Raw genomic sequence first — 26434 nt, 5'->3', positions numbered from 1 at the left:
ATTTCATTGGAATCGGACATACATATTGCGTTGGTTGCATGAAATATGTAAATGAAATCGGTCGAAAATATATGTGGGAGCTATATCCAAATCTGAACAGATTTGAATACAATTTGACAAATTTATTTTCTGATCAAATCTCGTCACTCATTCCAAATTAAAATAGAACATACATATCGTGTTTGGTGCATCAAACAAACGAAATCGGTCGAAAATATATATGGAAGCTATATTCAATCGATTTCAATATAATTGGCAAATTCCAAATTTCATTGAATTAGAGATACGTAGCGTGTTTGCTGCATCAAATACTAGATGAAATCGACCGAAAATGAAATGGGAGCTATATCCAAACCCGAACCGATTTCAATATAATTTGACAAATTTATTTTTGTTCCAAATTTCGTTACGCATTCCAAATTTGAAGACTGAATCTGTAATCTATCAATAGATATGTGCATATGTATAAAATCTAAATTTTTGGGAGGTACCACCGATTCTGATGCTATATCTTCAGTTTTAAGTGAAATTTCAAAAATGTATATGGCCTATGTCACTTTCAGGCGATGTCGTAGTATACCTGGACATTTGCAGGCAAATTTTTGCGATGTAAACTTTCCAAACGCCGATACATGTGCCTTCTTTTTTTATACCCTCCACCATCGTAGCTTCACTCTAGCTTCCGAACGGAATGAAGTAGGTTGATAAAATTTTACTTAAATGTATATTATGTCTGCAGGACTTTTGGTATTGAAAATGGGCCATGTAAGTCCACATTTTCGTATAGCCCCTAAATAACGAGACTTCCCGATATTTGGTATTTTGATGATTGTAGCGCCATATTCACCGGAACTGTGTCAAATTTGATATTTGAAGTTCGTAATGGTTACTACAGCCTATAACAGAAAATTGTCTGTGCAGGCTCACGCCTTCGTATAGCCCCCATATAACGGTGCCTCCCGATATTCGGTATTTTGATGATTTTAGCGACATTATTCACCGGAATTGTTTCAACTTTGGTATTTGAAGTTCGTAATGGATGCTACAGCCTGAGACAGAAAATTGTCCGCGCAGGTCCACGTTTTGGTATAGCTTCCATATAATGGTAACTCCCGATATTCGTTATTTTGATAATTTTACGGAAATTGTTTCAAATTTGATACCATATAATTTTGGCGACACTATTCAGCGGAATTGTTTCAAATTTGGTATTTGAAGTTCGTAATAGATATTACAGTCTGTGGCAGAAAATTGTCTGCGCAGGTCCAAGTCTTCATATAGATCCTAATATAACGGCTACATTCGGTATTTTTAAGATTTTAACTGATTTTATTTTTTTTTTTTTTTGAAAATTTCCAAATTTGTTCCAAATCGTGGAGGGTATTCAAAGTTCTGCCCAGCCGAAATTACAGCTTTTTACTTGTTAGCTCTACTTTGATAATCTGCCGGTTTTTTCTTGTAATTAGTTGAATTATGTAATTAAATATAAAATAAATCAAAAACAACTTCAATTATATTGCAAAATTTTAATAAAAAATTCAAAAATTTCACTTGGACTTGAAATTCTCAATAAATCACCAAATACTGAGCCGTTTTTTTTTGCAACTGAATTTTTGTTTGTATTTTTTGCATGTAACTTTTTCAAACCTTCTAGATCTTAAAAAAAAAGAAAATAATTTAACGCAACTGTTTTCTGTTTTATCTCACTTTATTTCTAAGCTCTTAACAATTATCATTTCATTTTATTTCTTTGTTATATAGGAACAATACTTAAAATTACATTAAAAAAAATAATAATCGTAATCTTTTAAATTTACATATAGCACAGATTCTATACATTAAAAAAATTAAAAAAAAAAAAAAACAAAAATAAAATAAATAATATATCCGGGGAATCTACGTCCCGCAAAAAAAGGACACAATACAAATCAATTAAAATCGCATTAGAATAAATTTAAATAAAAAAACATGTATATGTATGTAATGTTCGTTATAATTAAAGATTAGCTTTAAAGCTCAATACTAAATTGTAAATCGTGATTAAATTAAAAACTAAAATTATATCACTTTTTGTTTGCAAATTAAATTTGTAATAACAGAAAGTTTTGAAGAAATGTTTTCAAAATCAAAAACAAAAAAAATATATATATAATTTCTATAAAAAAAGGTAAGTTTTTTTTAATTATCAATTCTTTTCTTCTCTTCATAATCTTTGAGTTGTTTGCAAACAAATACTTAAATTTCATTGATTTTCTTCTTCTATCTTTTTTTAAACTTATAAAACTATAAAAACATATTCATGTAATGTAAGTATGTGTTTTATGTTATTTAATTTTAATTTAAAGATCGTTTATGTAAAGATGTATGTGTATTTTGTGTGTGTGTGTGTGTATATGTGTGAAGTGTTTTCGTTGGCAATGATGACGACGACGACGACTCTCCTCTTTAGAAAATTGGAATTTCAAAATCTTCCACAATAATGTCGATAAATGACTTGAGACTGTAGTAGGAACGATTACGCCAATAAATATTATTATTGACCTGTTCCATGGCCAAATCGATTGCTGTCACCACAGCCTGTAGACCCAGACCTTTCGCCTTTTCACGGAAACGTTCCAGCTGCTCTTTGTGGTATTCTTTGCTCATGTAGGTGGTTATCGATTTTACCATTGATGTCAATGTGGAGAAACCATCACCGAAGCTGAAATTGGTAAAACGGAAGAAAAGAGAGATTAGAAAATGGCTATGGATTAAAAAAAAACTAGTTGTGGATCTTTAATTTTTATGCCCTATACCACATAGTGGTAAGGTTATTATGTCTTTCGGCATTTGCTGGTAACATGAAAAAGAAAGCGAGATAGACCCATAATTACTTTTGTGGATCTTCTTCAGTCCATGTGTCCGTCTGTCCATGTAGTGAACAAAATACGAGTCGCATTTATTATCCGATTAATATGAACCCTATTGAAATTTATGAGAATCGGTTCGAATTTAAATATAGCTCCCATATATATCTTCAAATATTAATTGTGCACCAAATGACCAATACCAGTCCAAATGACTTGAATTTTGGCACATCCGATCGAATTTAGTCTAGAAGCAAGTACATCAAAATTGAAAAAAATCGGTTCAGATATAGCTGTATGTCCCATATTTATGTTTCATCCGATTTGGTCCCTCCCTCCCTCACATGCGTAATGTGTACTCCACAACAATGATCTTTGCTACCAGATATCAGAAACATTTCAAAAAGAAGTGCCTACAATTTTGTCAAGATCGATTAAGATATGGATATAGCTCTCATATATGCATCTTTATCCGATATCAGGTTTATGACTAATATCAGTCCAAATTTTGGTACATTCGACTGAATTCAATCTAGATGCAAGTACATCAAATTTGATGAAAATCGGTTCAGAGATAGGTCCCTTATATATGCTTCATCTGATTGGGGATTGTAAGTCCCTCATATGTCTAACAGTTCAGAAACAAGTGCCTAAACTTTTGTCATGATCGGTAAAGATTTGGATATAGCTACCATATATATCTTTATCCGATATCAGGTTTATTGTACACAAAACAGCTAATATCAGCCCAAAAGTAAAGAAGCAACTTGATCGAAACCCGCGTCGCAGTGGCTCGTGAGCGGAACATATTGCAATATTTCATTCGGCAAATATTGAAAAATGAGCTCGGGGTATAACCATTGAAATTCCAAAAAGTGCAAGAACTTACACCGCAGCGGAAAGAAAATAAACTCAAAAGAGCTAAATAGTTGCATTGCTTGGCCTAAAGTGGTGAACTGCCGAATTTGGTTTTCTCCGATGAGAAAACATTCCTTGTCCAGCAGTTTGAAAACAAACAAAATAATTTGTTTCCTTCCCAAGGAGTCGGCTGAAAATGTGCACCTTCGGTTGGCCACCAGAACTGAAGCGCCGGCCATGGTGATGGTATTGGCCGCCATGATAGCCGATGTCGCTCTCCGAACTCAAAAGCCGATGGTAGTGCCCGCTTGTATTAAGCGCCTTCGGTTGGCCACCAGAACTGAAGCGCCGGCCATGGTGATGGTATTGGCCGCCATGACAGCCGATGTCGCTCTCCGAACTCAACAGCCGATGGTAGTGCCCGCTTGTATTAAGCGACCGAATATTATCGGGAAAATATTCTGCAGGGTGTATTAAAGCCTTGGGCACGCAAAAATTTTGGCCGCAGACCTTGGACGTTCCAACAGGACTCAGCACCATCGCATTCAGCACGCGCCACCCAAAAATGGTTACAAAATTAGGTTCCACGCTTCATTTCTAGCGCACAATGGCCACCAAAATCTCCGGATACGAACCTGTTGGACTATTGTGCCTGGAGTATTTTGGAAAAAAAATACTAAAGTGTCGATCACCTCAAGCAAGCGCTTCGCCGGGAATGGACCAAAATACCGCAGAGCAACATTGGGGCAGTGTGTGACGGTTTCATTGGCCGTTTGAAGGCCATAATTCGTGCCAAATGTGACCAATTCGAACAAATCTAAACTTATTCTAAAATTTGATGCTATTTCCGACATTCATTTAATAACATTTAAAAAAATTAAAATTATGGCATTTGACTTTATTGCATTTTTTTATCTCACCCTATTTCCGACATTTATATACCCTACACCACAAGGTGGTCAGGGTATAATGTCTTTATACATTTGTTTGTAACAGACAAAAGGAAACGAGATAGACCCATAGTCGCATTCTGAGTCGATTTATGCATGCACGTCCGTCCATCCGTCTGTCTGTCCGTCTGTCCATGTATTTTTGTAAACAAAGTAAAGTTCGCATTTATTGCCCTATCCAGATGAAATTTTGCACAAATCATTTGTTTGGCACAAGGACGAGCCCTATTGAAATTGGAGATAATCGGTCAAAATTTAGATATAGCTCCCATATATATCTTCGTCCGATTTGCCTTTTATTGTGCACCAAACGTGTAATATCAATCCGAATAGTATGGAATTTCACACATACGATTAGATTGGACCTGAAAATAAGTATGCCAAATTTGATCGAAATCGGTTCAGATATAGCTATAGCTCCCATATATATTGTTCATCCGATGTGTTATTTTTGTCCTCCGCAGCCGTAATATGTACTCTGTAACAACAATATTTGGGGAAATATATCAAATACAGCTCAGAAATACATTTGCTAAATTTTATCGAGATCGGTTCAGATTTGGATATAGCTCGCATATATAACTTCGTCCGATTTACCTTTTTATTAATATACAAGTCCGAATTTAAAAGATACAAATGCTTCGGCATATTTAGTCCTTTGAACTTTAAATTATAATTATAATCATAGCGTATATGATTGAATTCTCCCATGAAAACTTTTAATTGTTATGCGAAGCTCCACTAAATTAGCAAAGTGGTGTAGGGTATCATAAAGTCGGCCCCGCCCGACTTTAAGTCTTTCTTTACTGGTTTGCTTTCATTCAATAAAATTAAAAAAGTCTGAGTTTGTTGCAGTTTTTTTATCTCACCCTGTATATTGCTCGAATAAAGGTACAATAGCTTCGGTCAAATTTGTTGAAAATCGATTCAGACTTGGATATAGTTCCCAAATTGTGACTACTCTAAAGTTCGTAGTTTGTATGATCTACTTCACACAAATTCCCAATATAAACATTTTTTGGGAAGTGCGCATAGTGGTGTAGGGTATCATATAGTCGGCCCTGCCGGACTTTTGACCTTTCCTTACTGGTTTTAAATTAAATTTACGAAAAGAAGCTTTGCAGAGATCGACAATTGTGGTCTTTTAAAATGAAACATTTTAAAAATCTTTGAAAACCTTCTTAAAATAAATCCAAAATTGAGGCTATTTGACAAATTCTCTTTTTTATACCCTCTAGCATATTCTAAAAGCTTTTCACGAACAAAAATATCTACTTACTATTCGGCAATTTCCTTGATATTCGTCTGCAAGAAATCAAAAGCAATTTCAAAACCAATTGGATTTTCGGCAACAGCTCTAAATGCACGGGCGCCATCCTGTTTCATAATAAGGGTGGAGTTGAGTGTCATATTTAAATATCTGCAATGGAAGAAAAACAATTTTTTTTTTAACAATGCGGATGTGAATGGGGTGAATGTATTTAAAACAAAACAAACAGACGTTAGTGCGTGCGAGTGTAAACACACACACACATATGCTCAATACAAAATTACGAAACTATATTTTGGTACATTGGTCGTTATATGGTTCTATGGTGTAATGGTTAGCACTCTGGACTTTGAATCCAGCGATCCGAGTTCAAATCTCGGTAGAACCTGAATGAGTTTTTTTTTTATTTTTTTTTAATTTATATTTGTTTTTAATTGTTGTGTACTTACTTGGATAACAACCATGGTTTCGTTGTACAACCCAGCGATGATAAGATCTGTTCTTTTTCTGAGGCACTTGTGGTACGATTGTATTGTTTATAGGCAAAATGCCATTCTTGGAAGGAACCCTCTTCCATGGCAGTACAATAGATAATTGATTTCATGTTGGGTGTGATGCTATAAGGAAATTGGAAAAAATAGGTTTTATTAAAAAGAAATGCAAAAAAAAAGGAGAAATATAAGCAAAGTAATGAAAGGGTTTTATGGCATACAGGAGTTCGCAATCAGTTAAGTGAGTGACATTTATTTAATGGGAGTTTTTAAGATAAAAAAAGATTAAAAAAAGAAGATAATAATAATAAAAATAATAATAATAACAATAATAATAATAATAATAATAATAATAATAATAATAATAATAATAATAATATAATAATAATAATAATAATAATAATATAATAATAATAATAATAATAATAATATAATAATAATAATAATAATAATAATAATAATAATAATAATAATAATAATAATAATAATAATAATAATAATAATAATAATAATAATAATAATAATAATAATAATAATAATAATAATAATAATAATAATAATAATAATAATAATAATAATAATAATAATAATAATAATAATAATAATAATAATAATAATAATAATAATAATAATAATAATAATAATAATAATAATAATAATAATAATAATAATAATAATAATAATAATAATAATAATAATAACAATAATAATAATAATAATAATAATAATAATAATAATAATAATAATAATAATAATAATAATAATAATAATAATAACAATAATAATAATAATAATAATAATAATAATAATAATAATAATAATAATAATAATAATAATAATAATAATAATAATAATAATAATAATAATAATAATAATAATAATAATAATAATAATAATAATAATAAAGTTAACGACATTGGCGACACTGTCGCTTCTGCAACTTAAGCTCATTTCATTTTGATTGCAACACGCGCTTCCGATCCAATTTCGATATTGCAAGCGATGAGAAATTCTTTCTGCAGTATCAGCACCTGCATACTGGCGCGTGTTGGTCGAACAGAATCAATCGAACCATCGAGTCAACAAAGTTGGAAGGCAACCGGCAGTCTTGGCTATGGCTACTTCGAGTACAGTTCATTAAATATTAATATCTTCTGTGTAATTAATTATTTTGAGTATCATTAAATTGTGAATCGTTATAATTGTTAAAGAATTAAATATCCGTGTTTTATTTAATCAGGCGCAGTTGGAAGCGCCTTGGAATTAATTTTTTTATTCGCGATCGTGTAAAATCCTTTAACTGGCGCCCGAGCAGGGACCCTGACTTAAGTGCTTAGTGGTCCTGTGAGTTATAAATTAATTCACAAAATCTAACTCCTCCTTCGCTAATCCGGTATTCCTGATAGTTATCCAACCGAAACATATAACCGTAGGTTACCGAGGCGAAAGTGAAGTAAACCGTACCTCAGTAGGTATCCACGATCATAAAAGTGGATCTCCAAACCGGAGAAATACGGTCCTTCCGTGAGGAGTAAAAGGGTTTTAAACGGTCGCGTCGCGCTGCCTAGCCAAGGCTCACCAAAATATAAAAATTCAAAAAAAGAATTGAAAATTAAAAAAGGATAAAATCCAAAAAGAAAAAAAATTGAAAATTCAAAAAAATAATAAAATTGAGAAATAAAAAAGTATATAGAAATAAAAGTATATAAAAAAAGAGAAAGAGTTGAATACAAAAATAAATGGAAAATTAAGAAAGAATAAATATAAAGAAGAATTTTTTTATAAAGAAAGTAAAGTGAAGTGAAAACAAAAAGGATCTTCTTCATAAAAAGAATTGAAAATTAAAAAATAATAAAATTGATATATAAAGAAGTTTTTTATTTAAAAAGAAGAGAAGAAGTTAAATACAGAAATAAATTGAAAATTACAAAAGAATAAATATAAAGAAGAATTTTTTTTATATAAAAAAGTAAAGTGAAGTTAAAACAAGAAGGACCTTCTTCATAAAGGACATAACAGGTACGTGAATATTTTTATTTTTCCCCCTTGTCAACAATTAGAAATGGAAGAACTTAGGGCCACGGTAACGACCATGACTGGAGCCATAAATCGGTTTATGGAACAGATGAAGTCGATAGAAAACAGGATAGGGACGATAGAAGCTAGTTTGAGCAACAATGCTTTAGGAAATGTCTTGGATAGAATAGAGCGTCTATAAAATAGCCAGGTGGCCGCGATACCACCACTGGTCACCGACGAAGGATCTCTTCAACGACCGCGGACTGAAACAGAGTTAAAAGATATAAGTCGCCTCCCCGACAGTGTGAAAGAGTTAAGAACCTTTGAAGGCAATCCCACTCAGTATATTTCCTGGGTTCATTCAGTGGAAACTATACTGAAGGACTTTGAAATAGTTAGGGACAAACCTATTTATCGAGCAATTATACAAAGTGTCCGTCAAAAAGTTACGGGCGCTGCCGACACAGCCCTGGTATCCTACAATGTATTTGACAGTGATTGGACGGAAATAAAAAGAATACTTTCCCTGCACTACGCTGATAAACGGGATATTCAAACTCTGGAACATCAGCTCAACCAGCTGTCCCAGGGATCCTCAAGCGTAGATGAGTTTTATTCGACAGTCAACCATCAACTTTCACTCATCATTAATAAATTAAAAACAGAGTCCCACAGTGAGGAAACGATCAAAGCCTTAGTAGGAACATACAGGAATAGAGCGTTAGACATATTCATACGCGGATTAAAACCAGAGCTTTCCCGTATGATTATAATACAGCGGCCAGGAACGTTGCCTGAAGCGTATTCCGCTTGTTTGGAGTTACAAAATCTGACCATGCGAAATAACATAATTTATTCGAAGACGAAGGCTTATGATTCAATCTCCACAGAAACGACTTATCGTCCTGGGCCTTCAAGACCTCCAAAATTATTCCCTAAGCGATCGGGATGGCTGAATAAAAATTCTCAGCCTAGAAATTGGGAGTATAATAATAATAATTCTAAATTTCGGGTAAATGAACATGCGAATTATAATAAGCCAGCGTTACCTCCACGGTATCCGGCCATAAAACACGAACCAATGGATATTGATAGGACAATACAATCTCGTCGCGTAAATTACATTAACCATCCTAGGACAGCTGAAAAAAGAGGCGCTTATGAAGAAAGAACAGGGCATAAACAGGCAAAACTTTATCACATAGAAACTTTTTCTGACGAGGACCTCATGGCTGAAAATGGGCTGGAGAGAGACTCTTGTCAGGAAGAAACTGTAGGCGAAGTAAATTTTATGGGGAAAGGCCATCAAGCTTACCCTATATAGAATACCCTTCTGTTAATGGCGGTACTTTATGTTTTTTGATCGACACGGGTTCTAACAAGAACTTTTGCAACCCACACTTATCACATGGTAGCATACTATTAGAAAAACCAATAAAAGTTCGATCAGTGGGAGGAGATATTAACATAGATAGGAAAGTAATTGGACCATTTTTTAAATTTTTAGGGATAAGTGAGCCCGTTGAGTTTTATGTTTTGCCAACGCTTAAAACCTTTGATGGTATAACAGAAGACGAACCAGATTATCAAGAAGATCAATGAATTAATTACCAAGATAAATAATATCACGAGTGGTAAAGATTATACCCTTATAGAACAAGGAACCATCAACGAGGTCACAATCTTGAAGGATGAAGTAAATGAAATTGTTCGAGCCTGTCAGCTGGCTAAGAGCGGAATTATCAATACAAATTTGCTAGACCAATCGGAAATAAATAGTGTTGCATTGGTTGGTTGTGGTATCAGCAAACGAGGAAATTAAATCTCCCAAAGCTACGTGTCCAGCTACCCTCTATAGATTCGCAGATCTGCGGGACGCAGATATTTAAGGAGGGAGGAGTTAACGACATTGGCGACACTGTCGCTTCTGCAACTTAAGCTCATTTCATTTTGATTGCAACACGCGCTTCCGATCCAATTTCGATATTGCAAGCGATGAGAAATTCTTTCTGCAGTATCAGCACCTGCATACTGGCGCGTGTTGGTCGAACAGAATCAATCGAACCATCGAGTCAACAAAGTTGGAAGGCAACCGGCAGTCTTGGCTATGGCTACTTCGAGTACAGTTCATTAAATATTAATATCTTCTGTGTAATTAATTATTTTGAGTATCATTAAATTGTGAATCGTTATAATTGTTAAAGAATTAAATATCCGTGTTTTATTTAATCAGGCGCAGTTGGAAGCGCCTTGGAATTAATTTTTTTATTCGCGATCGTGTAAAATCCTTTAACTATAATAATAATAATAATAATAATAATAATAATAATAATAATAATAATAATAATAATAATAATAATAATAATAACAATAATAATAATAATAATAATAATAATTATAAAAATAATAAAATAAAATAAGTTCGCTCTTCACGGGATTCGAACCCACGGCTCTGTTTTTATGGGGGGTAGTGGAATGTGTTATTTCAGTATCGTAACAGGGTAATTCAAATACTATTAAAAGTTATGTTAAAATCACAAAAGCTTTTTAAAGATAAACCTCTTTTGTACAGTAAATGAGACGTTCCATTCTTATTAAACCCTCCACCATACTATGGAGAGCACTTGAAATTTGTCATTCTTTTTGAAACACCTCGAAATATTCGTCGGAGACCCCAAAAAGTATATATAATCCTGATCAAAATAAAATTAACAGGTGATTTAGCGATGTCCGTCTGTCCAACTGTATATCTGTCACGATAGAGTCCACATTATTCAATCTGAAACTTTGAAATTTGGCCCAAAGGTTTATATTGTTATGCAGGCTGATTGGTATTGAAAATGGGCTATATTGGTTCATGTTTAGATACAGCCTCATATAATGGCAGAAATCCATAATTTCGAAACAAATCAGCTGAAATTTGATATTTTGGGCTTCTTGAAATTTCTGTACTCAACCTGCAAAAAATATTCGACAAAGGTTCACTATTTAGTATAGTCCTCATATAACGGTACCTCCCGATTTTCAATATTTTGAGAGTTTCGTCGCAATTTACAACCAAAACAGTTAAAAATTGACATTTGGGGTTCTCGGTAGGTCTGTTCTCTCCTTTCAAATAATATTCTCCACAAATTGGTGTGGCTCCCATATAACGATACCTCCCGATTTTCGGTAGTTCAGAGTTTTCTGCCTCAATTTAGAACCAAATTAGCTGAAACTTGACAATTGTGATAACAGGTAAGTCTGTTCTCTCCCTGCAATTGGTGTGAAATTGGCGTGGCCCATAAAACGATTACTTCCGATTTTCAGTAGTTTAATAGTTTCTGCCACAATTTCATGAAATTAGATTAAACTTGAAAATTGGGGTTCTCGGTAGGTCTTTTCTCTCCTTGCAAAAAATATTCTAGTCAGGTCTACGAATTGGTATAGCTCTCGTATAACGGTACCTGACGATTTAAGCCACATTTTCTAACGGATTTGTCTACAATTTAGTATTTTAAGTTCGTTGTTTATTCTAGCTAGGGTGGAAGAACATTTTGTACATAGGTTCAAGTTTTCCCACAACAACAACAGTTTTGGGATCAATATCTTCAAAAGTGGACCAATATTGACCACTTCGTATCGTATTTGGAAAATGTGGATGAGGGCGAAACTTGGCAAACTTTAAAAACGCCGGTACACGAGTCTCCCATTTTTAGTTCTACCTTTATATACTACTCGATTCTCCTTGTAACAATTTTTTGTTGATTGTGACGCATATACTTTTCTTCGCGTCCTCCCCAAGCTTACCGATTAAAATTAGGATTTTGCATCCATTCCCTGTATTTGGTGTGGGCAATGTTGTAGCAACGATCATATTTAAATTTACAAGCTAATTTGGCAACCAATGCTCGATGCTGCAACTGGATATGTGATTCATTATCGGGTTCCTGTAGGCCATACTGATCAAAGGCTGGGCGCACCATGAACTTCATAAAGGCCTGCAAGGAAAAAGTTAAAAATTAAAAAAAATTAAAAAATCCGCATTTCACTCACCCTAAATGTTTCATAGCCCGGTTCACGGCTCATCATGTGTATCAAATAGTTCAAACCCTGTTGGGCCGACGACCATAGTAGCTCATCATCGATGGATGTGAAAATCTCCATAAGGAATGTCAACGGTATGTCATAGGTTAAGTACTCAGCCTGGGCCAAATGGAAGGCATCATCCAGCAACTGGGCCCTGGTTACGCGTGGCAAATTGGCAAATTCCTTTTTCAATGCCAACCACGAAACCAAATCATAATTGACCCGATAATATCCCTGACGATTCAAATTCAAATAGACAATGTCATTGGTGTTGTTGTCCGATGTGAAGACATCTTTGATCACCAATTCGTGGCCATTATCCATTAGCCAATGGGTGGGTATGGTGTGGCCAGTGCGCACCTCATTCGTTTCAAATGTTATCGGCACAATCCATTTGCTGTCATCGGCCATATCTCGTGAGGGTAAAATATAACGTTCTTGGGTAATTATCAAATCGGCATTGTGTCGCTCCACATTGATGACCGGATAACCGGGTTTCGAGATCCATGTATCCATAATCGTCTTAATGTCCATGTGTTCCGGTAGGGTTTTCTTTAAATGACCATGTTTGGTCATAAACTCCCATAGGTCATCACGATCAGCATTGCCATAGGCAAAGGTGTTCAACAAATCCTGGGTGGCATCACGGAATGCCTCATTGCCCACAATGGAGTTGAGCATGCGCAATAGTATGGTACCCTTTGAATAGGTGATGGGATCAAAGATACGACGTATGTCATTGGTCGATTTCACATTGAACGATATGGGATGCGAACTGTTGTCGGAATCATGTTGCATTGACTCTTTAAATTCGAACACCGTAAATGTGTCCATAATTTCAAATTCCGGATGAACACTGTTCAGGGCAATGTAACTCATGTAACAGGCAAATCCTTCCTTTAACCATAAATCATCCCACCATTTGGGTGTGACCAAGTTGCCAAACCATTGATGGGCCAGTTCGTGGGCAACAATTTGCGCTACATATTCCATGTGTTCGGAGGAGGAAGCTTTCTCTAAATCGGCTGGTACCAAAAGCGAGGAATCTCTGAAAGTACGAAAGGGGAAGAAAATTTAGAAGAGTTGTACACAAAATGAAGGTATGGAGAAAGTAAAAGAAATAGAGATACTGCACAGACAAAGTTTTTGGAAGTGTTCTATCCACAGAAGACTTGTAGAAGGTCTTCTATCCATAGAAGACCGGAGGTCTTCTATCCATAAAATATCTGTGGAGGGACCTGTAGAAGGTCTTCTATCCATAGAAGACCTGTAGAAGGTCTTCTATCCATTGAAGACCTGTAGAAGGTCTTCTATCCACAGAAGAAGACCTCTTAAGGTCTTCTACTTCTATGGATAAGGTCTTAAGGTCTTAAGGTCTTCTATCCATAGAATACCTCTTAAGGTCTTCTATCCATAGAATACCTCTTAAGGTCTTCTATCCATAGAAGACCGGAGGTCTTCTATCCATAAAATATCTGTGGAGGGTATTTTATCCATAGAAGACCTGTAAAAGTTCTTCTATCTATAGAAGACCTGTAGAATGTCTTCTACCTATAGAAGACCTCTAGAAGTTATTTTATCTATAGAAGACCTGTAAAAGGTTTTCTATCTACAGGAGACCTGTAAGAGGTCTTCTATTTGTAGAAGACTTATAGAAGGTCTTCTGTCTATAGAAGGCCTGTAGAAGATCTCCTATTCATAGAAGACCTGTAGAAGGTCTTCTATCCACAGAAGACCCGTATAATGTTTTCTATCTTCCGAAAACCTTCCATCCATGAACAATTCCTAACACCTCCCTATGCACAAACAGCTCACCTGAAAGTTATTAAGCCCCAATTTTCCATAGCACCAAAACCAAAATCGGGCACCGTTACCATATCGATTTTCTGCAAACGATTCTTAATACCAAAATAACCCTCGTAGAAGGGCAGGAATTTGCGCACCAACGAATAGGCATAGGGCGTCATGTCACGACTCTCGGGCCTGGTCCAGATTTCAACACGCGGCACCAAATTGGCATCGTGATCGGAATAATGTGATTTCACCAAATTCGAGACAATAAAAGCTAAGAGGTAGGTAGGCATTTTGGGTGTGGTCATAAAGTCATCACGTGTAAAACCGGGACGGCAAATGCTGAAAAAAGTCATATTTTACATGAAAATTCTCCCAAACAAAAGAGCCAGAACTTACGTGCTATTATCCACGGGCATGTTGGACAGGGCCATGGCTGTGCGGGTGGGTCTGACAATACTGATTGTAAAATTCGCCTTCATATCGGGACGATCGAAACAGGGGAATGCACGACGGGCATCAATGGGCGAGAATTGGGTGCTGATCATCCATCTGCAAAAAGAACAATACAAAACTCAGTCCAAAATTCCCTCTCTCTCTCTCTCTCTCTCTCTCTCTCCTTAAAACATTCACACTTACTCTTTCCTTCCGGTATTCACATCGAGGTAACTAGTCTTATAGACTCCCTGCAGTGTATCCGTAATTTGACTCACAAAATCCATGCTGACAATCAGTCGCAGATCTCTGTCATCGGCCAACGACTTGGCCAGTGTGATAACATACGCAGAGTAGTCGCCATTGTAGCTACCCTCGAATTCAACATCCTCGGCTTGCATCAGATTCGCGGCATAGGTGTCACGTGTAACGCGCACATTTGTCACCGTTACATTATTGATGTCCAAGACAATGGGTTCGAAGGATTTTAGACGGCCGTCACGTTGGACACGTATCGCCACACTGCCATTGCTGGTGGATGTTTGATTGTTCGGTTCGATAATGAGGCTAGAAATGAAAAAAATGGAAGGAGAAAAATTATTGTAATTGTTGGAGTAAAAGATGGGGTGGAATTGTTTGGAATATCAGAAATTATGCAGGGTCGGAATATCGGTTAAAAATCTATACACCTATTTAAAATAGTAAAAGCAAAGTGATTGATGGCTCCATTAACGCTCAGAAGAAACGACTAAAGTAAAAATCTTGAAAATTGGCATGTACGTAGCTTTTGGCAGGGACGTACACGGGAGGGGCCCTTTTTGTACTTTTTGCATGGAATGTTTAATTCTTTACCAAGACATTTGGTGTCGAGCTAGGGTTGTCCGTCCGTCTGTATGTATTTCTGGCTGAGTGCTGAGTGAGTTCGACAACTCCCGAAGGGTGCATCCGATTTCATCCAAACTTTATACTTCGTAATATTATAATAAAAATTAGAATGAGTTCAAATATGGACTATATCGGGGCATTTTATCTGGTATCTCCCCCTAAAAAATTAATTAAATACATTTTGACTTCTGGTATTATTATTCAAATTGTTGACACTCTATGGGGTAATTTCCGAAGGAATGGACAAATAGTGTCCATTTCGTGAGGTACCAAAAGGGGTTCGCAGATGTATATCGTCTTCACAACAGATCTTGTGTTAGGAAAAATGTTTGTATGTTGAGAGAGTTGAAGGCTTTTTCGCTTTCTTTAAACGTTTTGTTTATTCAAAACTTTGATCCTTTGTGGGGCAGGTACCAGAAGAAATGGTTCAATCTGTACCATATTTATAACCGAACTTGTGTTTATGAAAATATTGAGAAGTGGATTTCAGATGTTAATTTCGCATTTGATGAGGTTCATGGATATACAAAATGTTGACCATTTGTGGTGGGGTGGGGGGTGGTTGGGTGCGTTTGTTGTGTACCAGTAGGACTGGGCGGATATATTTCACCTTCACAGCAGATCTTATGTTAGTAGAAACAATGGGATGTGTGAAATATAAAAAGAACCGGATGCTTATTTTGGATTTTGTAATCGTTTGGGTTATTCAAAACGTTGACCCTTTGCAGGGGAGGTACCAGAAGGAGTGGACCGATCTTTGCCATCTTTGTAAGAGATCTTGTGTTGACGGAAATATTGAGATGTACCAAGTTTGAGTGGAATTGGATGTTAATTTCCCATTTTATGAGCTTCATGGTTATTTAAAATTTTGACCCTTTGTGGGGGAGGTACGAAAAGGAGTGAGTAGATCTTGTGCTAGTAAAAATAATAAGGTATGTGAAATATGAAGAGAATCGGCTGCTTATTTCAGATTTTATAATCGAGTTGGTTATTCATAACTTTGACCCTTTGTAGGGGAGGTACCAGAAAATCTTGTGTTGATGAAAATATTGAGACGTACCAAGTCTGGAATGGAATCGTATGTTAATGTCGCGTTTTATGAGCATTATTCATATTCAAAATTTTGACCCTTTACGGGGGACCGATATATCCCATCTTCACATCAGATCTTTTGTTAGTAGGAACAATGAGATGTGTGAAATATGAAGAGAACTGGATGCCTATTTCGGTTTTTTTTTTATCGTTTTGGTTATTCTAAACTTTGACCCTTTGTGGGTGACATACCAGAAGGAATGGTCCGATCTCTACCACCTATAAAACAGATCTTATGTTGATGAAAATATTGAGATGTACCAAGTCTGAATGGAATTGGATGTTAATTTTGCGTTTTATGAGCTTCATGGGTATTCAAAATTTTGATACTTTATGTTGGTCCAGAAGGAGTGGACCGATATATTCCATCTTCATATCCGACCTTGGGTTAATTTAAATATAGTGATGTGTGTAATTGAAAGATAATCGGACAGTGCAATTTATAAGATTTATAATTATTCAAAATATTGACCCATTGTGGGGGAGTGTACCGATATTGTCCATTCTCGCACCTGACCTAGCACTGATGCTAATATTAAGATTTGCAAAGTTGGAACAAAATCGAATTATCCTTTCTCTTTCTGGGCAGTAAAATATTTTTTTTAACAATTTTTATTTTTGCTGAGAAGATATTAGATGCATTGGACTGATGATGCCCACCTCCGAACTCGGTCTAAATTTGACAATAATAAGACGATGTACCACCATGTGTGGATCAAATCGGATACTCCCTTCCAGAGTTGTCGTGCACACCAGCCAAACATACGGACGGACATCGCTAGATCGACTCCAATGTTCTGAAACGGATTTGGTCCAAAGAGACCTAGGGTCTAAAACTGATATTTCGATGACTGAAGGTATAAAAAAAACCAAAATTATTATCAAACTGTGAATATTTTTAATCCTGGCGAAATCGGAAATATATGGAATGGTCAATTCTGACCGTTATACTGGTGTTAATATCCAAGATATCGGACATATATACACATCTATTTATGTAAAAAAAAGATGCTAGTTAGCTGAAGAACTGCTGAAAGGATTCTAAGAATTCTCATCACTTCAGAGTGTTCTCTTGAAAAATAAGAATAAAATCTGAAAAAAAATCGTATGAAAATACGTTAATAAAAATCTGAATATTTTTTATTACATCTTGCGATATGTATATTGCATGCGATCTTTAAGTAAGTTTTGCGATTTTTTTTTTTTTTTGGAATTCTGAATGATAATCAAAGTATTGCACACTGGCAGTTGCGAATTCATTCCTTAACCGACCACCATAGCTATATGGGGCTTGTATCAAAATGTGGATCTTCTATTTGTGTATGGTGAATTTTCGTCCAATGATTACAGCCAAATAAAGAGGATTATTCGAAATGAGGAGCGAATAGTCACATCTCCCTTTAAATTGGAAAACGACCCAAATTAGAGAACGAACTTCTATTTGAGGGTGTTGTTATTCTAGTCAAAAAGTATAATTTTCCATCAATTGTAGTGTTGCAGGTTATCAAATGGTCGTCTGCGCTCGACTGTAGCCATTGCTTACTTCTTTTAAATATAAATTGTTTGAAAACTGAATCTCGTACTTATATCCCTTTTAATATCTAAGAATACACATTTTCTCATTTTATCCGACATGTTTTGCTCTAAAATAAATATTTACTTCTGCCAACGTCAGAAGTCTTTCTGATGGTAGTGGTGGTGCATTGCATTGCGACCCCAAACACCGAACACGCTGCTTTGATTGACATTTTGGCAAATTCTCGATCGAACAAAAGAATGTTCTAATTGTAACACAATGACCGCTGCCGCCGCCGTCGCCACGGTTTCGTGTAACATTTCCGGTATTCCCTTGGCGAATAAAAATGCTTAACTTAAAACAAACACCAAATCAAAATAAAACCTCAGAGGAAAATAGATGTTTTCCGTCTGTAAAAAAAAGATTTGAAAAAAAAAGTTTTCACTTTTGTTTTGTGGTAAAACAGAATTCATTTGCATTCTTCGCTGCGAACATGGAATACGCTTTACATGCTAATATTTTTTTTTTTTTTTGTATACCACGAAAGGTGACAGTGGGGGATCTTGAAAGAAAAAAGCTCATTTAAAAGAAAAAAATGATTTGAAAACTGATGTAAGTTGGCACATAGAGATATATGAGTCTGTGGCAGAAAAAATATAAAAAAAACCAGCTAAGCTCGGCCGGGCCGAATTTGTAATATCCTCCACGATTTTAAAGGAACTTGAAAGATTTCCAAAAAATCCATCGAAAAATACCGCCCAATGCGGAACTTTACGAAGACGTGATCCAGCATTAGAAATATCTGTTCATAGGCTGTAGTACCAATTACGAACTTTAAATTTAAAATTTGAAGCAATTCCGGTTAAAAATATCGCTAATATCATTAATATTGAAGATGTGGACCTACATAGACAATTTTCCGTCATAGCTTGCTGTAATCTTTACGAGCTTCAAATTTATAAGTAATTCCTTTAAATAATGTCTCTAAAATCATCAAAATACCGAATATCGGGAGGCATCGTTATATGGCGGCTATACGAAGACGTGGACCTTCTTACGCAAGTTTTTGTCAGAGGCTGTAGTACTCAATACGAACTTTAAATACGGTCAAAAATGTCGAATATCGTAGACCCATGTAGACAATTCTCTTCCAGGGGGTAAAGAACTCAGAACGAACTCCTTGTGCTTAAAATCATCTAAATGCCCAATATCGTAGAGGTGCCGATATTTGGGGGCCATATAATATCGTGGACCGATATAGGTCATCTTCGAACTTGACCTGTCTGCAGACAAAACATAGATTTGGGCAAAAACAATTCTCCAACGGATTGGTATCCGGAGATTTTGGTGGCCATTACGCGCAAATGAAGCGAGAAACCATTCTTGGGTGGCGCGCGCTGAGTGCGATGGTTCTGAGTCCTGTTGGAATATCCAAGGTCTGCGGCCAAAATTTTTGTGTGCCCAAGCACCCTCCAAAATATTTTCGCGGCAATATTCGGCATTTTCTCTGATGCCACGGTCAATTAATACGAGCGGTGAGCGACCATCGGCTGTTATGGCGGCCCACACCATCACCACGAGTGGCGCTGAGTTCTGGTGGCCAACCGAAGGTGCACATTTTCAGCTGACCCCTTTGGCAAGTAAACACGATCATTTTGTTTGTTTACAAACTGCTGGACAACGAATGTTTTCTCATCGGAGAAAACCAAATTCGACAGTTCACCACTTTCGGCCAAGCGAAGTAACTCTTTAGCTGCTTTGAGTTTATTTTCTTTCTGTTGCGGTATAAGTTTTTGTACTTTTTGGAATTTCAATGGCTTTACTCCTAGCTTATATTTCAATATTTGCCGACGTGTTCAGCTCACGAGCCATTTGTCGGCCACAGCGACGCGGGTTTCGATCAAATCACTTCTTTACTTTTCGAACCATTTCTGCTGATGTTGCTGTTTTCTTCCGTCCACTTCCTTGGTATCACGGTAACGAGCGATGATATGAGACACAAAAGATTTATTCACAATTAAATGCTAGAGTGCTCTAGCGATAGCCACTTTTGGTTTTCCAGCCAAATAGAAAGAAATCACACTATCACGCTTGAATTCCAACACGAATAACTTTTTTTCTGGAAAATTTTCACCAAAATGCTTTTGTACGCTTGTAAACAATATAATGAGCTGTCACTGGAATAATTGTAACAGCTGTCGGACGAGTGGCTTAGAAATGACAGCAGTCTGAAGTCGGCTGCAGTTTTTGCATCTCATGCTGTTTATAATTTGTTAGGTCTAAATTGTTATTTCGATAAGTTACAAATGGAATGATGAACTTAATATACTCTCCATACCAGGGAGAGGTGGAGGGTATACAAAACAAGTAAAAAATTGGTAATTTCCGACGGCCCGAACTTCGAATACTCTCCATCAAATGGAAAGAATTTTGATATTTTTTTAAAAAAAATCTGTTAACAATTCTGATGAAATCTTAAGAATGCAGAATATAGGGAGTTACCGCCATATTGGCGTCCATACGAAAACGTGATATGCATAGGCAATTTTTGTTATAGCCATTATAGTGTTCAAATACGAAACTTAAAACAATTCCGGTGAATAATGTAGGTAAAATCATCAAAATACCGAATATAGGGAGATACCGATGTAAAGGGGGCTATACGAAGACGTGGACCTGCATAGACAATTTTATGTCATAGGCTGTAGTACCCAAAACTTCTTCCATACCAATACCATATTAAAATTTTCTTATTAATAATTCTCACACCCAATTATATTATTTCCTCCCATTTTTCTTTCCAATGTTCCCTGGTAACACAATTCCGGAAATAAATCCATCATTCGCACGATAATTCCGTGATAATTTCTTTGCCATATGGATTCCTGGATAACCCACCCCACCACCACTCCAAATTGTTTGCTTTTCTTAAAAAACGATTGTATTTGTTGGTTTTTCCACATTCGTTTCCATTCTGTGTGTGTGTTTCCTAAAACAACAACAACAACAATAACAACACTTCAGGCCTTTATGATTCCACTTCGGCCTTTTGCTATTTTTCATTCCAGCTCGAGGAAAACAATCCGCAAAATGCAAAATAAATATTTGTTCAACTGTCTGAAAAATACATTCGTTGTTTGCATTCGTTGATTATTGATATTAAACGTGGATTCTTATACAAATCGAATGATGCTATTAAAACATGTTTGAATAATATTTAGAGGAACAAATGCAGCTGCCGGTGGGGGCCACTGGTGGCCGGCTGGGTGAGTGACAGATCAGGAAATGATATAATGTGTTGCTATTTTTTGCAATGGAACGTTGTGGAACAATTTGTGGTTACAAAGTAATTAAAAAGATAGAGAAGAAGGCTCTTTTTCAGAGCTTCTATAGGTTATATTTTTTCGCAGGAGATCAGTAACAAGTATTTCGCCTATAAAAGACCCTAAAAAATTATTCTTTGTATAAAAGACCCTTTTGGCCCTACAAGATTCATAAAACCTCCTCTAATATTAGAATAACTTTAAAAGGGCTTCGGATTCCAGAAGACTCGTGAAAAGATCTTTTGAGTACCGAACATGTTTTTAGCCACCTGACGCTTCAAAACCCACCTCCATTTGTCAAGCCTGAATATAGTATAGTATATAAATATAGTACAATTTAGTACTTTTCCTGCACTTCTGGCTCGAATTTCCGAACCAACATTTCTTTATCCCAAGCCTCAGGGACCCCAACACAAAATTTAACAAGTAAGCAAAGACTATAGTCGTGCGGGGCCGACTATGTTATACCCTACAACACTACAATATGTTAGAAGCCCCCCTATGTCCAAATCCATATTGGAAGATTTCGCATTTGAGAATAGGATTTTGACTAGGGACATTTGCCAATATTTCTGCACTCCTTCGGGCTGTTAGTTCTTGTAGTCCATTTTACAGTTAAATATAATCCAATGGTCATCCAATATGCTAGAATTCTTCCCTGTCCTTAACTCTCTTCACAGGCGTGTCGATTGGCTTCAATTGTGTGATCGGAAAAACATTTCTGTTTTTGGTTAATTTGAACCCCTAAATATTTTGCAATCATCTCCAAAAGCAAGAAGCCCCTCCGTATTTCCAAAGTTATTCGTCAACGAAATCAGCATAAAAAAGCCAGAAGTTCGCCTTTTGGGTATTTCGGATATCGCCTGTAAGTAATTCTGGTATTTTTTCACACAAAATTAGTGGTCCATTGTACCCGCTGTACTAAACTCCAACTTTATGCGAGATTTCATGTCCTTTGGTTTCTATTTGTGACCTTTACAACGGCTGCAAAATCAGAAAAATGTTTAGTTGTTGGTCCATTTCAACCCCTAATATCTTGCGGACATCCTTGAAAACAATAGGCCTAGCCCTCCTGAGCCCAACCCTACCCTTGTGAAAATGTTCGTGAGGATCTGACGATATTTGCAACCCTTATATAATATCCCCAACCTGTGTTGCAAGGTGAAAAAATATTACAAAATATTATAAGTCAAATTGAAAAAATCGCACGCGATAAAAAATATGAAAATATAAAAAAATGTCACAAAATACTACAAAATCTAAATTAACATCATTATTGGCATATTTTTCTACGATTTTTTTAGATTTTATACTTTTATGCCAAGAGGGCATTCTGAATTGACAAAATTTGTCAAAATCGGTCCAGCCATTCTTGAGATATAAGAATTCTAACTAACATCCCCTTCCTTTGTATATACACATTGTATATATTTCGCTATATATAACCGATATATTTACTATCGGCACCTACGTAACGGTCAGAATTGACCTGTTCGTCTATTTGTGATTTCGCCGGGATTAAAAATATTCGCGGTTTAACGGAAAATTTGACTTTCATTTAACACAAATGTTGTGGCCTATTTCACCCACTAAATAGCACCCGATGACCATCAAAATTGGAAGGCTTCTGCCCAGCCCTAAGCTCTAGCCCCATGCTAACTTCCGCTTTGATTGGTCTATAATTGTGACCTGTAGAGCAACTGCAAAATCAGGATTTTTTTCAGTTTTTGGCCCATTTCAACCCCTAAATATTATGCAATCATCTTCAAAAGAAATAGGGTTCTATTCTGACCCTAGCCCCTTCTCCATTCTAAATTTCGTGAAGATCGGACCATAATTGCGACCTGTAGAGTGATTACAAATTAAAATGGACAGACGGACGGACGGACATACATAGCTAGATCGACTCAGCTCGGCGAGATAGGAAGATCCATATATACTTTCCTATCTGGGAAACCAATATTTCGTGGTGTTACATAATTTTTGGCCCAATCAAACTTATAATACCCCCAACACATAGTGTTGTAGGGTATAAAAATTCCAGCCCCATTCGTTTAACCTCAAGCAAACTGTTCTAAATTTTGTACCATTTAGTACGGTTCGTACACTTCTTACATATTTCTAGAACCACTTTTATGTATCAAAATTACTTTCCGACCCTAGTAAAAAAATTGCAAACTGCAAGCACTATCTGCTCAGCTAAATACCAAATTGTACCAAATATAGTACCATCAAGTACCTTTCCTGCACTTCTGGTACACATTTCCAAACCAACACCTCTTTATCACAAATATATCACCAACAGGGACCCCAATACCAAATTTCAAAATTCCAGCTTCATCCGTCCGCCCTGAACAAAACTTTTACAAATTTGGTACAGTTCGCAAACTTTGTACACATTTCCCAAACCACCTTTATTTATAAAATCTACTTTCCATCCTTAATTCCCATAATTGTAAGTTGTTAGCTCTATTCATTCACTAAATACCAAATAATACAATTTTAGAAGTTTAGTACCATTTTAGAACTTTTCGTAATATTAAAGTTCAAATTGCACAAAACCCTTTTGTACATCTAGCCTGCACTCCATCAGTTAATCTTATTTCAAATTTCAGAAGTGTATTTCGCTTGTCCAATACAAAGTATTACATTTTTAGTACAATTTAGAACAATTTAGTCCTTTTAGTACGAATTTCCAGAAAAATCCAGTATAACCAGCGTGGGTTTTCAGTGAGTAGGTAACTACTCTAATATATTTTTAGTTCACTTTTTAAAATATTTTGACCTGCTACGATCCATATTTTTTGCCATATTTTAAGACCCAATTTGAGAGATAGACCCATAGTTGCTTTTGAGGATCATTATTGAATCACTTTCTGAGTCGATTTATGCATGTCAGTCCGTCTGTCAATGTATTTTTGTGAATAAAATGCAGCTCGCATTTATTATCCGATTGATATAAAATTTTCCAAACAATATTTGTTCGGCCCAAGGACGAATCGTATTGAAATTGGTGAGAATCAGTTTAAATTTAAATATAGCTCCCATATATCTCTTCAACCGATTTCGGGTTAATTGTGCACCAAATGGCCAATACCAGTCAAAATGATCAGAATTTTGACACGTCCGACCTAATTTAGCCTAGAAGCAAGTTCATCAAATTTGCTGAAAATCGGTTCAGATATAGCTATAGCTCCCAAATATGTTGCATCCGATTTTGTCTTTAAGTTCCTCATATTATATTTGGTACCACATATCTTATAGAGCTCGGAAATACCTTTGCCAAATTTATAAAGATCGACTCAGATTTGGATATAGCTCCCATATATATCCTGAATCCGATTTCAGGTTTATTGTGCAAATAATGGCTTGTATCAGCCCAAATGGAATGAATTTCGGGTCGTATGTTTTCCTTTGATGGACCTGGGCTCCGATATATATTTTTTACCCTCCACCATAGTATAGAAGTTATATTAAGTTTATCATTCCGTTTGTAACACCTCGAAATATACACATTAGAACCCACAAAGTATATAAATTCTTGATCTGCATAAAATTTTATGTCGGTTTAGCGATGTCCGTCCATACGTCGAAAACACTTTAGCTTCCGAACGAAATGAAGTAGGTTGATAAAATTTTACTCAAATGTATATTATGTCTGCAGGACTTTTGGTATTGAAAATGGGCCACGTAGGTCCACGTTTTGGTATAGTCCCCATATAATGGTACCTCCCTATTTTCGGTATTTTGGTGATTTAAGCGGCATTATTCACCTGAAATGTTTGAAATTTGGTATTTGAAGTTCGCAATGGATGCTAAAGCCTATGACAGAAAATTGTTCGTGCAGGTCCACATATAACGGTACCTCCGGTATTCGGTATTTTGATGATTTTGGCGACATTACTCGCCGGAATTCTTTCAAATTTGGTATTTGAAGTTAGTAATGTATACTACAGCCAATGACAGAAAATTGTCTGTGCAGGTCCACGTCTTCGTATAGTCCCCACAAAATGTTACCTCCTTATTTTCGGTATTTTGTAGATTTAAGCGGCATTATTCAACGGAAATGTTTAAAATTTTTTATTTGAAGTTCGTAATGGATACTACAGCATATGACAAAAAAATTCTGTGCAGGTCCACGTCTTTGTATAGCCCCCTAAATAACGACACCTCCATATTTTCGGTATTTTGATGATTTTAGCGACATTATTCATTTTTTTTTAAATATTGTAATGACTTATGACAAAGGTAGCCCAGGCAGGTCCACGTCATCGTATAGACCCTAATAAAACGGCTACATTAGGTATTTTTAAGATTTTAACCGAATTTTTAACGGACCTTAACGGAAAATTTCTAAATCCGTTCCAAATGGTGGAGGGTATTCAAAGTTCGGACCGGCTGAACTTACATCTTTTTTACTTGTTTTAATATAATTTTTCTCGAAGTGATATCATGAACTCTATAGCAAGATTATTTGGTATAAAAGGTACCCAAGGCAACCAACTTCAGACTGCTGTCATTTCTAAGCCACTCGCTTGACAGCTTTTAGAATTGTTTCAGTGACAGCAATGTTTACAAGCGTACAAAAGCATTTTGGTGAGAATTTTCCAGAAAAAAATTATTCCTGGTGGAATTCAAGCGTAATAGTGTGATTTCTTTATATTTGGCTGGAAAGCCACAAGTGGCTATCCTTAGAGCACTCCAGCATTTAAGTGTGAATAAATCTTCTGTGTCTCGTACCATCGCTCGTTACCGTGATACTGGTAGCGTAGCCCGACATCAGAGAAGTGGACGGAAGAAAACAGCGACATCAGCAGAAATGGTTCGAGAAGTAAAGAAGCGACTTGATCGAAACCCGTGTCACAGTAGCCGAAAACTGGCTGGTGAGCT

General features: G+C 35.9%; 2 protein-coding genes and 1 non-coding gene across 5 annotated transcripts in view; 1 reads left to right on the top strand and 2 right to left on the bottom strand.

Moving 5' to 3' along the window:
• The window catches only part of LOC131800507 (uridine phosphorylase 1-like), a 74543-nt gene that overhangs the window by 44595 nt on the left and 3514 nt on the right, over positions 1-26434 (bottom strand). The gene's annotated exons all lie outside the window — the stretch shown is intronic.
• Positions 2209-26434, bottom strand: part of LOC131800892 (aminopeptidase N-like) — a 280466-nt gene continuing 256240 nt past the window's right edge. Inside the window, exons 6-13 of one of the 3 annotated variants that reach the window (XM_059118752.1) lie at positions 14933-15295; positions 14693-14845; positions 14318-14635; positions 12470-13550; positions 12224-12414; positions 6374-6541; positions 5934-6074; positions 2209-2701 (exon numbers count right to left, since the gene is read on the bottom strand). In XM_059118752.1, coding sequence (XP_058974735.1) covers positions 2446-2701; positions 5934-6074; positions 6374-6541; positions 12224-12414; positions 12470-13550; positions 14318-14635; positions 14693-14845; positions 14933-15295 — 2671 coding nt within the window. In that variant the 3' untranslated portion in view covers positions 2209-2445. The remainder of the gene's footprint in view (positions 2702-5933; positions 6075-6373; positions 6542-12223; positions 12415-12469; positions 13551-14317; positions 14636-14692; positions 14846-14932; positions 15296-26434) is intronic. The other 2 variants (XM_059118760.1, XM_059118764.1) reach the window with 2 other exon arrangements.
• On the top strand, positions 6241-6312 carry TRNAQ-UUG (transfer RNA glutamine (anticodon UUG)). Its single transcript has one exon. It is a non-coding gene; the product is annotated as a tRNA-Gln (tRNA).

The sequence above is a fragment of the Musca domestica genome, unplaced genomic scaffold, assembly GCF_030504385.1.
Source record: "Musca domestica strain aabys unplaced genomic scaffold, Musca_domestica.polishedcontigs.V.1.1 1, whole genome shotgun sequence".
Classification (NCBI taxonomy): Eukaryota; Metazoa; Arthropoda; class Insecta; order Diptera; family Muscidae; genus Musca; species Musca domestica.
The sequence above is the reverse complement of the archived record's forward strand: the minus strand, read 5'-3'. Positions and strand labels throughout refer to the sequence as shown.